At 55.9% G+C, this 13,256-nt stretch overlaps 4 protein-coding genes across 4 annotated transcripts; 2 read left to right on the forward strand and 2 right to left on the reverse strand.

Annotated features, from left to right (window-relative positions):
• Nucleotides 1–116: 116 nt before the first annotated feature.
• CDEST_09624 (uncharacterized protein) lies at nt 117–2,085 on the forward strand. The gene is made up of 2 exons (XM_062925783.1): nt 117–1,109; nt 1,178–2,085. Exons 1-2 carry the CDS (start codon nt 913–915, stop codon nt 1,989–1,991), a joined length of 1,011 nt encoding a protein of 336 aa, XP_062781834.1. The 5' UTR covers nt 117–912; the 3' UTR covers nt 1,992–2,085.
• Nucleotides 2,086–2,351: 266 nt separating this feature from the next.
• Nucleotides 2,352–5,362, reverse strand: CDEST_09625 (Putative alpha-L-arabinofuranosidase, glycosyl hydrolase, all-beta, glycoside hydrolase superfamily). Its single transcript, XM_062925784.1, has 4 exons — nt 4,508–5,362; nt 3,985–4,446; nt 3,812–3,928; nt 2,352–3,754 (listed from the first exon to the last, which is right to left on the reverse strand). The coding sequence occupies exons 1-4, from the start codon at nt 4,700–4,702 to the stop codon at nt 2,468–2,470; spliced, it is 2,061 nt and encodes a 686-aa protein (XP_062781835.1). The 5' UTR covers nt 4,703–5,362; the 3' UTR covers nt 2,352–2,467.
• Nucleotides 5,363–7,643: 2,281 nt separating this feature from the next.
• Nucleotides 7,644–8,303, forward strand: CDEST_09626 (Putative anthrone oxygenase; the record flags this gene model as incomplete). Its single annotated transcript, XM_062925785.1, has 2 exons — nt 7,644–7,859; nt 7,962–8,303. 2 exons carry the CDS (start codon nt 7,644–7,646, stop codon nt 8,301–8,303), a joined length of 558 nt encoding a protein of 185 aa, XP_062781836.1.
• A 1,385-nt stretch (nt 8,304–9,688) lies between these two features.
• On the reverse strand, nt 9,689–12,944 carry CDEST_09627 (Putative Tail specific protease, ClpP/crotonase-like domain superfamily). The gene is made up of 4 exons (XM_062925786.1): nt 12,218–12,944; nt 11,672–12,067; nt 10,843–11,552; nt 9,689–10,711 (listed from the first exon to the last, which is right to left on the reverse strand). Exons 1-4 carry the CDS (start codon nt 12,408–12,410, stop codon nt 9,701–9,703), a joined length of 2,310 nt encoding a protein of 769 aa, XP_062781837.1. The 5' UTR covers nt 12,411–12,944; the 3' UTR covers nt 9,689–9,700.
• Between the last annotated feature and the right edge of the window lie 312 nt (nt 12,945–13,256).

Raw genomic sequence — 13,256 nt, forward strand, 5'->3', positions numbered from 1 at the left:
CTGTTGTGACTGTCGACCGGAGGGATCCTGGCCGGTGCCCCCATCCAAGCAGCCAAGTCAAGGACAAGGACTTACGTCAGAGACTCCATCGATCTCAGTAACATAGAAGACAAAAACGATCCAGAAGCTCGACTTCATCGAAAACTCGACAGCCATCCGCGTCGAGAAAGTAGCCTGTGAGACGCCCGGAAAGCATCCCCCTTCTCTCCAAATTTACGTGTGCCAAACTTGTCGACAAAAGAAAGATAAAATATCGGTATCCCGGTCGTTGAAGCTAAGTGTGGTCGGCAAGCACCCGTTGAGTTAGGCTAAACAGGAGCGCTCTGTCGAGACCTTCCCTCAAAGGCAGTTATAGACGATTACGGGTGGAACAAACACCGTCTCCGAAATGTGCCAAGTTCACCGTTTGGCTGAACCCGTGTGGCAACAAGGATGCTGCGTGTTGATGGCGTTCTGTTTCATGTTTCTCGCCGGATAATGTGGGACGAGGATGAGAACCATGAAAGGTCACGAATGGCATCTAGACCAGTACCATTCGGAACCTTGTTCAGCCGTTTGTTTGCATTGCCATTCACAATCGTCTTATTCGTCGAGCATCGCGGCATAGCTAATGCCGATATGGAGGCCCCCTGATACTTCAGATGAAACTCTTCGCGAGGAAACCTTCTTGGCCACACCTCACTCGAGATGGCCCTGAAACTACAACCATGGAAGCTATGATACAGCTCAAGCCAACCCTTCACTTGTAAATGACTGTGGCGCCATGGGTTCCAAGGTCTTGGAGAGTACAAGGAAAAAAGACCTGGGCCTATTTTAAGCATTTCAGACATAAGTTAATCGCGCGATAGTAACATTACCTTTCTTTCTCTTCAACAGCCAATCTACAACGACGTCAAAGGTGGAACCTCTGCGATGATGTCTGCAGTTTACTTGAAAGCCACATGGGCCCTTTTGCTCGCTGCGATGCTCACTAGCGTCCAATGTCTTCCGGGACCGACACACCTGAACTCAAGGGAGGAAAGCCCAGCGGATGCAGCGAACAGAGTGCCACAGGGTATCACTCCAGCCAAAGATGGCTCTGTGATTCTGGATACGACGGAAACAGTAAAGTGAGTGGCTTTTCTCGGCCCCATGCTCTCGAAGTTATGAAGGGGGCTCTGTCTGACATAGAAAACAGTGGCCTGAAGATACGTTTTCGCATCAGTGGGCCCGCCGGCGAGTTTACTACTGCCAGTAAAGTCCCTGGTGGCGGCAAGACAACCGGCGCCCAGGGAGACTTCGGACTCCATGTCCTGCTCCACGGCGATAGCGGCCAGTCGTTCTTTCAAATGCCCAACCAGGGCGTCAAGAACAACCTGGCTGGAGTGGCCGTCCTATCACCGGATAGGAACCTCCACTGGGGAGGTGGACAGGGTCTGAATCGTACTGACGGCGTGGCCCATGCCAAAGCGGTCAACGACCTCGTCTTCCAGATACTACCCAGGTATATGGCTTTCAACTCTTCAAACATCTTCTTCACCGGAGTATCGGGCGGCTCACTGATGCTCTCCGGCTTCTTCATCCCTGCCCATATCGGCAATTTTGCCGGGAACGGAGTGCTGTTGGGTTGCGGTGCCATGGAGCCTCAGGTGGAAGTATCGCAGGCGTCCCGCGACGCCCTCAAAAAGACTCATATACACTACCAGTCCTCCCAGAAAGAGCTGGATGACCTCCGCAACTCGATCCCGGCTTCGATCAAGGCCTACGAGAAGATTGCCAAGGACATGGGGATGAAGACGGAAGAGATCGACAAGCTTCAGACGGCAGATAACAAGCCCGACGCGGAACACTGCCGATTCGACGAGAAAGGGTTTGATTCCGGCATCCAGCTTATTGTCGATAACTACGGGGCCATCATGCAGGGTGGCAACGGCGAGGTTCCGGGGATCGGCAACGTGCTGAAGGGGGTTTCGGGACAGGAGCTAAAGTTTGCGGGGACTGACGGCCGCTGATTTTGGCCTTCGAACGCGTGTGGCTCGCAAAGCAAACCCTGAAAGACGCGAATGAGAAGAGCCTTGGGAAAGTTGAAGCCAATAGCATAATTTGAAATGATATATGAGCATCTATGATTGAAAGCTCTTACTGGAGATGCTGCTTCTAGGTGAAGAGATACCGTCAAGAGAAAATTTTCAAAGGTCAAAGGTGCCCAAACTAAGGGTCTTCCAGAAAGCCAACTGCTGATCTGAAATATTGCTGACTGATGATGTAACTGGAGTGTTAGCAGCTTCATGTCGAGCTCTTTTCGGAAGAAAGACATCATTGAATTAGGTGTGTATCAGGCAGACAGGAAGATCAGGAGTCACAAGGAACGACCGGTAATCTTGTAATTCATTACTATGTGCAACTCTACAAAGTTACTCGTAGTCAGAGTCACCTTTCAAGCTTACACATGGGCTTCCATCATGCCATTTATCTTGGTTATCCTTTACTAAGATTGGAAGCGTCTAAGAGACCGCGCGGTCCTGCATCCGCCCGTCGAGCCTTTGGTGTCGAGAACGGCGACGCTGAGCTCGGGGAGGCTGAAGGCGAAGATGCCGTCCTCGTTGGCCGTGACGGTGGTGGTGTTGCTGGCAACGACGTTGACGCCGGTGTGGGGGTCGTTGTACGCAAAGGGGTCGCCGCCGGGGTTGGCGAGAACGGTCAGCGAGGCGGTCGTGCCGGCGGTGACGCCCTCGAACTGGACGTTGATGTCGACGTCGGCGCTGTCGGTGGTGTTGTAGACGGCGCCCTTCCAGATCAGGCTGCCCTTGGCCTCGTTCTTGCCGGCGACCCAGTACGCGGGGCCGAAGTCGCCGACGGTGGGCAGGGTGTGGGAGAGCGGGTGGGCGGCGAAGAGCTCCCAGACGAACCAGCTGGTGGAGCGGGTGGTCAGGGCCGGGTCGGCGGCAAACTGGACAATGGTGACGGCCCACTGCCAGCGGTTCATGTTGCGGAGGACGGGGGCGTAGAAGGTGCCGGGGATGCGGTCGGCGTTGCGCTCGTAGCCGATGAGGGAGACGGCCTCGCCGACGGTGCCGATCCACCAGGGGAAGGGCATCAGGTCGCCGTCCCAGCCGGTGCCGCCGTTGGGGTGGGTAGCGGCGACCTCACCGACAATGTGGCCAATGTCGTTGTCGAAGCGGTCGAACTCGTCGACGAGCGCGTTGGGCGTGCGGTACGGGTGGTAGTCGCCGATGCCGGGCGCCGGGATGTCGAAGCCGTCGCCGTCCGTGGTCGCCCCAGAGGAGATGACGGTGATGTCCGGGTACTTGGCCCTGATGGCCTCCATGAACATGGGGAAGCGGTACTCCTTGTAGGACGTCCAGCCGCCGGGGTAGCCGGCGAGCCAGTCCTCGTTGCCGATCTCGACGTATTCCAGCGTGAAGGGCTCCGGGTGGCCGAGCTCGGCGCGGCGGGCACCCCATTTGGAGTCGACAGGGCCGCGGATGAACTCGATTTGGTCAAGGGCGTCGTCAATGAAGGGCTGGAGGTCCTCCTTGGCGGTGACATCGCCGTTGAGAGCAAGGCCTGCCCAGACACCAATGACAACGTCCATGTCCATGTCCTTGGCCCACTCGAGATACTCGACGAGACCCAGGCCGTGAGTCTGTTGGTAACCCCAAACACCCTGGAAGCCGGGGCGGTCCTTGAGGGGGCCGAGGGTGTCCTTCCAGTCCCAGTAGGTCTTGTTGTCCAGACCCTCGAGCATGTTGCCACCGGGGAATCGGAGCAGACTCTGCTCCGTTGTTAGATACGACTAGTGATCAGCGTGGAAACGAAGGGAGCTTCTCACCGGATGCAGACCGGCCAAGGACTCGGCAATATCGATTCTCAGACCGTTCTTACGGCCCTTGTACGTGGGAGGGAACAGGCTGATTAGGTTGAAGTCGAGCGAACCGTCGGCAGCGCCCTGGGAGTGGATTTTTAGTACTTGTAGCGCGGGACCAGGGAGACTGGGCACCATACCGCAGGATCAAAAGTGACAGCGAAAGTGTTGTTGCTGTTAGGAGCATCCTTCTCGGGGATGAGCTCGACCTCGTGCTCAACCCACTCATCGGCCGAGGCCTTTGACTGGATCTCAACGGACCCGAACACGTCGTCGGTCAGAGCGGACTGCAGAGACGCGGTGAAGACGCCGTCATAGGCGCCCTTGACCCAGAAGGAGCCGGTGTACTTCTGCACCTTGACATCCATGCCCCAGTAGCCGTCGTTCTTGATACCGATGGACCCGGAGCCATTGCCCCCGGCGACGTTGACGGAGACGGGGAGAGCGGCGGAGAGGGGCTCGCTGAGGTTCTTGAGGGTCAACTTGGCGCCGTTGACGGGGTGCCAGCCGTCGAGGGAAACGGGGAACCTCGGGCTGAATTGGAAGGCTCGGTTGCGGATCAACTCGGCATAGATGCCGCCGTCACCAGAGTTGTTGATGTCCTGGGTAGAGGCGTGTCAGATAAACAAGCTGATCGTGAAAAGACACCAAGAGAAGACAAACCTCGTGGAGGAAACCGTACTGGTGGCCACTGGTAGCGTTGCCACCAGACGCCTTGACGGTGATGTCGACGGCAGCAGCCGAAACGGCGTAGGTCGCGGCCAAGAGGGCCGACTTGAGTGACACCATCTTGCTTCCCGGTTGCTTGTGATTTGGGGGGGTTGCAAAGACGCAAGGGTGGCAAGAGAAAGGAACCATCCACCCGTCTAGAGAGGGACGGCAACTTTATAAGCACTGTTGAGCTTCGTTGCTCCGTCCTAAGATGATCCCAGCCAAGGTTGACGGACAGGGGGGATTTGCTGCCATGGTCGCGTAACAACGATTGCGACTTGCGAGATCCGGGCAGCCAAGAGGGGTGGAGGAGGATGAGGAGGAGGTAGAAGCACGCACATTTCGCGCGGATAACCGGTTAATGGGAAGATCGCGTCGTCAAGTGAACCTCACCTCTTGGCCCTGCTTGATCACCCCGCATTCTAAAAATGTCACTCGGCGCAAACGGACGGCCCTTGGTCCAGACGGCGGAATCCAACATCATGGACGTCGCATGTCGGTGACTTCAGGCCCGAGGCGAGGGCTCTGGAAGCGACTCGCGCCGCAGCCTCCACGGCATTTTTCAGCTTCGGCTCGGTCGATATTTCGCGTGTTGATGTACGAAGTGGCAAGGATCCAAGACAGAAGCGAGGTCGGGATTGGTCGGCGATGTGAGAGTGGGAATCCAACACCGTTACATCGGCTGCGCCGGTTGATATTGAAGCTTCGCGCGCCCACGAGCGGACAACTTTCTTCTGGCCCCGCCCTCTGGAGGATGTGGGGTAGAGTGTGGAGGGACTAGAGAGAGATGAGATGGTTCAACATGGTGAACATGCTTATGAGGAGGGGTGGGAATGAGGGGAAGTTGGAGAAGGGAGGGAGTATCCGGGTCAGGTCTAGATATTCCCCCGGGTCCACCGCGTCATCTACCGGACTCCGAATGGGGTTTATGGTCTCCTCCGATTCGAGCGCATCGAGAACAAACATCGGGGCACACTGTTTTTTATTATTACCGCCAGAGACGTGGGGACTCTGCCCATGGGCACATAATGGTACTCCGTGCCTTGCGCTAGACGAAAGCCCCTAGCCATGCATCATGGGCTTGGATTTGTTCTGAGCACCTTCGGGGTTTGTGCCTCTTTCCCCACGGCTTAACCCCCCGCAACACAAGACTGAGCCTTTGGGGCCGGGTTGGGCCGCTTCGATACGATGTCTTCGCGCCGACGAGACGCGCCCACCACCTCTGGACGCTTGCAGTCTTGGCCGCCTTGCTGCAGGGGCAACCGAGACCCCCAGTCGTCCGCTTCTATCGTGGCTCTTGGCTTTGTGACATCATTGGGCCCGACGGACTCCCTCTTTGTCACGTATCCGCCTCAACGTGGACTCTTACATGGTATACAGATCACACATGCGCGGCTGCAGAAGCCTGGCGAGAGCCAGGTCGCTTGTCGGGCAAAGACGGATGATGCGATGCCGGCCGATTAGGGAACTCTGGGCGGCTTACCCGAGGACAGGTTTTCCTTCACAGCTGAAAGCCTTCTTATCACTGGTTCTTTGATCCGATTGCAGCTAATTTTTGATAAATCTGATATTGTTCTTGAGTGCCATGTTTGAAAGCGTAGTGGTCATGGTTGATGTCACTTGTAACAAATAGTGCAAGAGTAAATCGGCGTCCGACGCAGCTTGTAGCTTATCTTTGCTAAAGCTATTATGGGAAGCTAGAGGTATATGCGAACAAACCTCTTTTGGGTGTGAAAGCCGTAATGTAAGTATATCTACATTAACTTATGAGTGTGCAACTGTGGACATTTGATGAAGACTTATGAGCATGATAATTATTGTCGAACTATCATGCTGTGGCAGACAAACTGATGCGGTAAGACACATTTTCTAACAGATTATTTACAAATTACATGAGCCCGTAGGAAAGACTTTACTAACCTGTAAGCTTTTAGGACAGTAAAGGTGTAGAATCTACCTACAGATGGACTGTTGAGGATTCTGCAGTCTAGAGTCCGGAAACATCTTCTATGATATAAACAAAAAGCTTCTCTCATGCTTCATAATAGCAGAGTAGAAGCAGGCTCCTGATAAAATTCAGGTACCAGTTCACATCCATTTTTCTATTTCGCTTCTCATCCTGTACTACAAGTCCTAGCAGAAGCTTGCATGGTTCTTGAACCTCACCTGCTAGAGGTTGACCCAACCCTCTAACCCATAAGCTTGTAGGTTTAAATACGTCAAAATTTTGATTGATGTGTTAAGAGGTTCCCTTAACTAGATCAGAACAACTATGTATTGTCAGATATGTGAGAATCTGCCTTCATTGCCGAACTGGAATCCACGCAACTACGGATAGTCTGGAAGTTAGGGAATAACAGCACTGGCCTGAAGGCATCCACTATTACACGACTCTTCACTAAAATGGTCATTATCGCTAGACAAGATGCCGTTACCAGCCTACTCAGAACGGTTCAATCTAAGAGGGGGGGTAACAGGATGGCATATTATCTAAATAATAGTTTGGTGACGGAGTTTCCATCTACGCCGAAACTTCTAACAACCGATTAACATTTATTGAGGTGTTACACGTCACGTAGAGAATCATTTCTACAAGAACTTCCCGGTTGAGATTTTCATCTACGACACGCATGCAATGCACCGGAAGAGTTGATAGCGCCGTGAATGCTTATTGATCAAATCAGAGCGAAAAGCCAACTGCTTGCCTGCAGAGTGAAATCATAGGGCCCAAGCTGACTGACTAGGTCGAAGAGGCGCATCTAGTCAGCCATACACAGTTAGCCAGAAGTCTGATCGGCCCCCAGGTAACCAGCCCCTGATACCGCGTGTGTTGAAAGAGTAAGACATACATAGTCAGCCTCTATCCCGCGTCGGGACAAGCGCTGTCCATTCTACGAGGGGCGGCGTGGTCTCAGGGGAAAACACGACAACAATCACAGAGCCTCCCTTCACATCATCAACAATCATCGCCATCGCCGTCTGTGCACACACTCACTCACTGTCCAGCAACCAGCGCAACCACAAGTTCAAGTCGCTGTACACGACTTGCGAGCAGCGAGGGATCAGCAACCAGAAAGAGAGTCACGCAATGTCCGTATCAGCCTACGTCGCCGCATTCGGCAGGGCACCGCCGGCCGCGTGTGCGCTCGGCGCCGGCCTCGTCGTTACATCATCGCTCCTCTTTGGCAACGTCGGGCTCACCCTCACAGGGCCGCTGCCCATCATCAGGGACCAGCTCGGGACCAGCTCGTTGAGCGCGAAGCAGAAAGTGAGGGTATGGAGGCTCTTCTTCGACGAAGCCGCTGTGAGTAACATGCTTTTCCCTGCTCGTCAACTCATCTTGGCAGTGCCTCATCCCCCTTCCCATCTCCACGCCATCCTAGTAGAGAGACAGTCGACTGACTAGGACACTCGCTTGGGGGGCAACCAGAGATACGTTGTTGTCGGCACCGGTTTGACGGCGGCGTTGCACCTGGGGGCGTTTGCGCTGGGGGAGTCGCCCATCTCCCGGCGGCTCGCCCTCATGTCCGCGCTCTGCAGCGTCATCGTCCTGCCCTACACGGCCATGGCCATCATGCCGACCAACAAGGCTCTCATTGCGCTGGACGACAAGGTGGCGCTTTCCGAGATGGACAGGAGGAAGAGCGGCAAGCTGATTGAGAAGTGGGATCGCCTGCACAAGGTCCGCTTCCTGATGTATTCTGGCGCGTGGCTCTGCGGCCTTGCCGCGTTTACGGCTGCTCTATGAGCCGGGAGACCGTTGTTACGATCATGTTTGATTGTTTGGTGTTATAGTGGGACTTGGCGAGTTGCGAACTCTTCTTTATACGTGTTCAAAGAGATTCTGTCCTGTGTCAGTTTGGATAGTACTGTTCTTGTAGAATGAGACTGGAATCACACATATGGATCAGGCTTTGTATAAGATAACGACGTGATCTCGGGGCATTGTTCTTTGAAGACCAAGTGAGCAGCTGTCGAGGACCATTCTGAGATGGTTGGGACCAACCGGCGGGGAACAACATGGACGGGATGAAGGTACTAATCGGCGTGTGATAGAAAGGTGCGGCCGGCTTGGCATATCCAAGACGCCTATCCCTGTAGTCCAATGCCCAGAATGCAAAATGTCGGAGTCCGGACGGGGAAGCAGACAGACGTTGTGAAACCAAGTCTCAACTCAAAGTGGTACAGTGCCTCTCACATTATTGTCGTCAAGGGCGGCCTGCCTGTTGGATACGCGGTCCTGAAGTGGAATTTCCGATAGACCTTCTCCTACTTCCCTGATCCGCATACCGGGAGCGGGGAAAGTTTGCACAAGATCAGCACATCACCGCTCTGCGTGTCGATCGTCGGGTACGACCCGTTTACGGCCAATCCCAACTGAGCGTCTCATCTCATAGATCTAACGGATCTCACGGATGGATGAAATTCATAGTAAGCTTACTGGGCCTTGGGCCTTTTTAGATTTTGGTAAGCGTGCTACTGAGTGTCTCGACCCTCATGTTCTCCCTAACAGCTCTCCTCTGGCAAGGTGCTCATTCATGCGCGAACGTTCAAGATCCAATGGAAGTATCATATGCATTGCTGGAATACTAAACACTCCCCACGTCCATACATACCAATAAGTCGTGCAATCATCAGTAGCTCAACAGGAAGAGGAGAAGGGAGCTGTGATCATTTGGAATAATCCTATTGTAAAAACCCAGAGATCCTCCCCCTCTTCCTAACCGCAGGGTTTGCGATCTACGATGTATGGCCCACCCACACCGAACGCCAAATAGACTTCGAAAATCATGTTCAAAAGGTTTCAGAGAAGCTAAACCGCTTCCTGCTACGCTACAATCCATTCAGCTCTTCCCCTCGTCTCGACTCTACTACGAAGCCGGGTTCTGTCTGGCGACCTCTGGTGGGCAGGGGTCGCACGACTTTGCTTATCGCGCCTCAATGACCAGAGAGTTGTGTCTCAAACTGTGGGTTCCAGACGCCAAAGCTCGCCTAGCCACCGCAAAAACACCCTTGGTGATGGTCGCCCAAATGAAGGGGGTCTTCCTCACGTCTTCGGGGATATCAAGCCGATCCTTGGGTTCAGGCAAAACCAAACTGCCCCCCCCCCCCCCCCCCCCCCAAAAAAAAACCCCCTCGTGTTCCCTACAAACTCAACACCGCCACGGTGAACACGGCAATGAGGACGGCGAGCCTCAGACCGGCGCCGGACACGCCCTCGGCGGCAGTAGCCTGGACGGGCAGACCAGTGTTGTTCTTGCTCTGCCTGTACTGGGGATCCATGGTGGCGTTTTTGGTGACGGGCACCTGGCTGCCGGCGACGCAGAACTGCATCGGGTTGCTCCAGGTGGCATCGACGACGCGCTTCCAGGCGGCATCGGGCTTGAAGAGCGACTCGCGGGTGTGGAAGATGCGACAGTTGGCGGGCTCCCACAGGAACTGCAGCGGGGTCTTGGCGTCGGACATGGAAAAGGCGTTCTTCGCGTTGATGCCGCCGCCGTTCTTGGGATCCGTGGCACGCTTGATGGCGTAGCCCTTGGCCAGCTCGCCAAGCTCGCCGGCCATGATCTCCTCCTTCTTGTCCTTGGGGGCGAGGGCGATGATGGCCTTGGCGTCGGCTGTAATGTCGTTGAAGGCGAAGACCTGGGCGCCCTCGACGCCGGCGATGGACTGCATGATGCCCGTGTTGGGGCGGCCGCCGACGACGGTGGTCTTGACGCCCATCTGCAGGATCATGAGGTAGGCGAAGAGGGTGCAGGTGGAGCCGCAGGTGCCGTCGGTGAAGAGGACGATGTTTTCCGGGTCGAAGACGCGCGGGGGCGGATTCGCCTTGGTGCCGACGCCCGTGAGGTTGTAGGTGGGATCCGTATCGTTGAGGGGCGCCTGTTGGTAGGCCGTGAAGCTCTCGCCATTGAGAGAGACGGGCGCGAGGATCTGGTCGACCGTCGTGAAGGCCTGCCCGTCCGGCGTGTAGATGCTGCCGGGGAGGAGGTTGCTGACGACGGCGCTGGCGCTCAGCGCCTCGATCGCCTCCTTCTCCTCGGGCGTCGACGGCGTGAAGTTGGACGGGATGGCGGCCGCCAGGCGGGCCAAGTTGACGATGCCCTCAGACAGACGGAGATTGTTTGCCTGGAAGCGGGTGACTTCGGGGAAAAGCTGTTTTGACACAGGGTTTTAGTTTATGAGACTACATGGGGAAAAAAAGGAAAAATATCGAGGGAGAAAAAAGCAAAAGAAAGGAAAACAATAAAAAAAGACTACCGCAGAGAGAACAGTAAGAGTCTTACCTGGGCGAACAACTCGTACCCGGCGACGACGAAGCCGCCTCCGTTGGCGGCGACGTCGATCACGAGACGCTTCTTCCCGGTCTCCTTGCTCTTGGCCAAGAAGGCGGCCACGGTGCTCTGGAAGTTGGTCAAGTACTCGACGGCGTCGATGGAGTCGGGGGGAGCAAAGGCCGAGACGGCGAGCACGGCGACGTCGTCGTAGCCGGTGCCGTTCAAGAAGTAGCCGGCGGTCGTGTTGGCGCCGCTGTCGCGGACAACGGGGAAGGGGTATCCCTCGATGGTCGGCTTGGGAGGCGGCGGCGGGCCGCTGGGCTTGGACGGCGCGTTGGGGTTCGTCTGGTTCGGCATCGTGCCCGGGGCCGAGGGCGTGGGCTTGGGCGCGCTCTCCGGGTTGCAGAACCTGTTGTAGTAGTCCTCGCCGCTGTTGACGCCGGTGAAGTTGGCGCCCTTGCGGATGAGGGCGAAGCTGTCCTCGGAGCGCTCCTCGCCGTTGTCGTAGGTGAACGTCACCTTGTTGCCCTGGAAGGCGAGGGAGGCGGCGACGACGAGGAAGCTCTCGTTGGAAGCGTACGACCGGAAGTTGGCATTCCACTGCGAGTCCGGGTCCTGGAAGCCGCTGAACTTGAGGTTGAGGTCGGAGATGAGGGTGACGGCATCTTGGCCGTTGATCCTAACGATGGCGGGGGCCGAGGTGCCGTTCTGGAGCTGGGCTGCGTTGGGGCCGGCGGAGGTTAGCACATATTCATCTGCTCGGCTGCCAGCTGCTGAGTGTATGCCGGTCGTGTATGTATCAAGTATGGACGAAGAAAAAAAAAAGAAGAAAACTCACACAGATGGTACAGCTTGGGGACCTCGACGCCGTCGCGGGACACGGAGACGATGTCCTGGGCAAGCTTGTTGCGGAAGCTGAAGCCCTTGAACACGTCGCCACGGAAGGCAAAGTGGCCGTCGTGGGCCGAGGCGATGAGCTGGAAGATGGCGAGCTGGAATTCGTACTCGCTCTTGTACTGGCCGGCCTCGGCCTTCCTCTCGATGTCGTCTAGACCGGCCTCAATGTCGGTGGCCGGCAGCATGTACGACGCCGGCGGCGACTTGAGCCAGGCCAGGGTCGACTGCCATTGCGCGTAGGCCTTGACACTCTTGATCAGGTCCTTGGCCGGGCCCGGCTTGTTTGGCACGGATTGGAGGCAGTCGAAGGCCAGTTGCGCGGGGACTTGGGGGGATGCTATTGGAGAGAAGGGTATTGTTTGTTAGCGAGTTGTAACTCTGAAAAAGCCTACAAAACAGGTCTCTTTTGCAACTCTCCCGCCGTTCCCTCTACGTTTCTCTCCCACTTGAGCGTGAAACCTGGTTTCCGCGCCTTCACCACACGTACCTTTCGGGCTCGCCTGGAGGAACTCCTGAGCCTTGGGCTGGATCTGAGCGCAGGCGTTGTTGGCGTTGGGCGATGCGGGCGCCGTTGGGGCGCCGCTGCTGGATGTCGGGGTTGGCGATTGCTGACCTCCCTGAGGAGCCGGCACCGCCAACACGGCGGCGGCCGAGGCCAAAGTCCACCAGGTGAACCTCATCTTTGCGTGTCTGCTGCCGAGTTCTCTCTGGTTCTCTCGTTCTCCTTGCCGGTTCCTCTTCCTCGCCTACGCACGCTCTCTTCGAAGCTAATCAAGAAAAAGAAAGAAATAAAATAGAAAAGAATTGAATCGATCAAGATAGCACAGCTATCGGCGAGACCAGCTCAAGGTCTCAAGAGAATGAGAAAAGAGAGCGAGACGCAACGAAAGGGAAGGGAGGGGCACTTGGGGCTTGCACGAAGAAACGCCGAGCCTGAGAGAGAAAGACTCACAAGGCAGTCATGATTAAGCGCAGGGTCGACGAGCACATGAGGGGTTTTAAGAGTCGCATTGTTCTCTTGGACGTGGAACACTGCCCAGAGCTGGCCTCACCGAACATCTGCCGTCTCTTGGCGGCCCGGCGTCTCTCTCCTGATCCGCCCTTATCCCACACACGTCCCAAGATGTGTGTGTGTGTGTGTGTGTGTGTGTGTGTGTGTGTGTGTGTGTGGTGAGTGTGTGTGCTCCCAAATCTTGAAGCCATCATGAAACAAGGCAACCCTCACATCTTCAGATAAGCATCCGCGCATCCTGGGCCGGCCGCTACCACCATTTAACCTCGGGCGCCATGCAAGGGAGGGGGGCCATCCCACGGACGCCCGCATCTGTGCACCAACTCGCTACCGAACTGGGCCTAGTATCTCCTCTCTTCTAGGCTAGTAAACGGGAACGAGGGAGGGGAGAGGAAGCTCAGGAACTCGGAGATCGAAGGACCCCGTTCGAGCCTTGGTAGGTGATTGTGATTGGATTGATGTTTCGGTCCATCTCAGAAATCTGTCTGAAGATTTGGACAGGTCACCCTCGACA

The sequence above is a fragment of the Colletotrichum destructivum genome, chromosome 6 (genome assembly GCF_034447905.1).
Source record: "Colletotrichum destructivum chromosome 6, complete sequence".
NCBI classification, from domain to species: domain Eukaryota; kingdom Fungi; phylum Ascomycota; class Sordariomycetes; order Glomerellales; family Glomerellaceae; genus Colletotrichum; species Colletotrichum destructivum.

Coding starts and splice junctions, on each gene's coding strand:
- CDEST_09624 (XM_062925783.1), top strand. CDS start 913: ATGATGTCTGCAGTTTACTTGAAAGCCACATGGGCCCTTTTGCTCGCT. Junction 1,110..1,177: donor GATACGACGGAAACAGTAAA/GTGAGTGGCTTT, acceptor CATAGAAAACAG/TGGCCTGAAGATACGTTTTC.
- CDEST_09625 (XM_062925784.1), bottom strand. CDS start 4,702: ATGGTTCCTTTCTCTTGCCACCCTTGCGTCTTTGCAACCCCCCCAAAT. Junction 3,929..3,984: donor CTGTCACTTTTGATCCTGCG/GTATGGTGCCCA, acceptor ATCCACTCCCAG/GGCGCTGCCGACGGTTCGCT. Junction 3,755..3,811: donor CCTTGGCCGGTCTGCATCCG/GTGAGAAGCTCC, acceptor ACAACGGAGCAG/AGTCTGCTCCGATTCCCCGG.
- CDEST_09627 (XM_062925786.1), bottom strand. CDS start 12,410: ATGAGGTTCACCTGGTGGACTTTGGCCTCGGCCGCCGCCGTGTTGGCG. Junction 11,553..11,671: donor CCCCAAGCTGTACCATCTGT/GTGAGTTTTCTT, acceptor GCCCCAACGCAG/CCCAGCTCCAGAACGGCACC. Junction 10,712..10,842: donor GGTACGAGTTGTTCGCCCAG/GTAAGACTCTTA, acceptor GTGTCAAAACAG/CTTTTCCCCGAAGTCACCCG.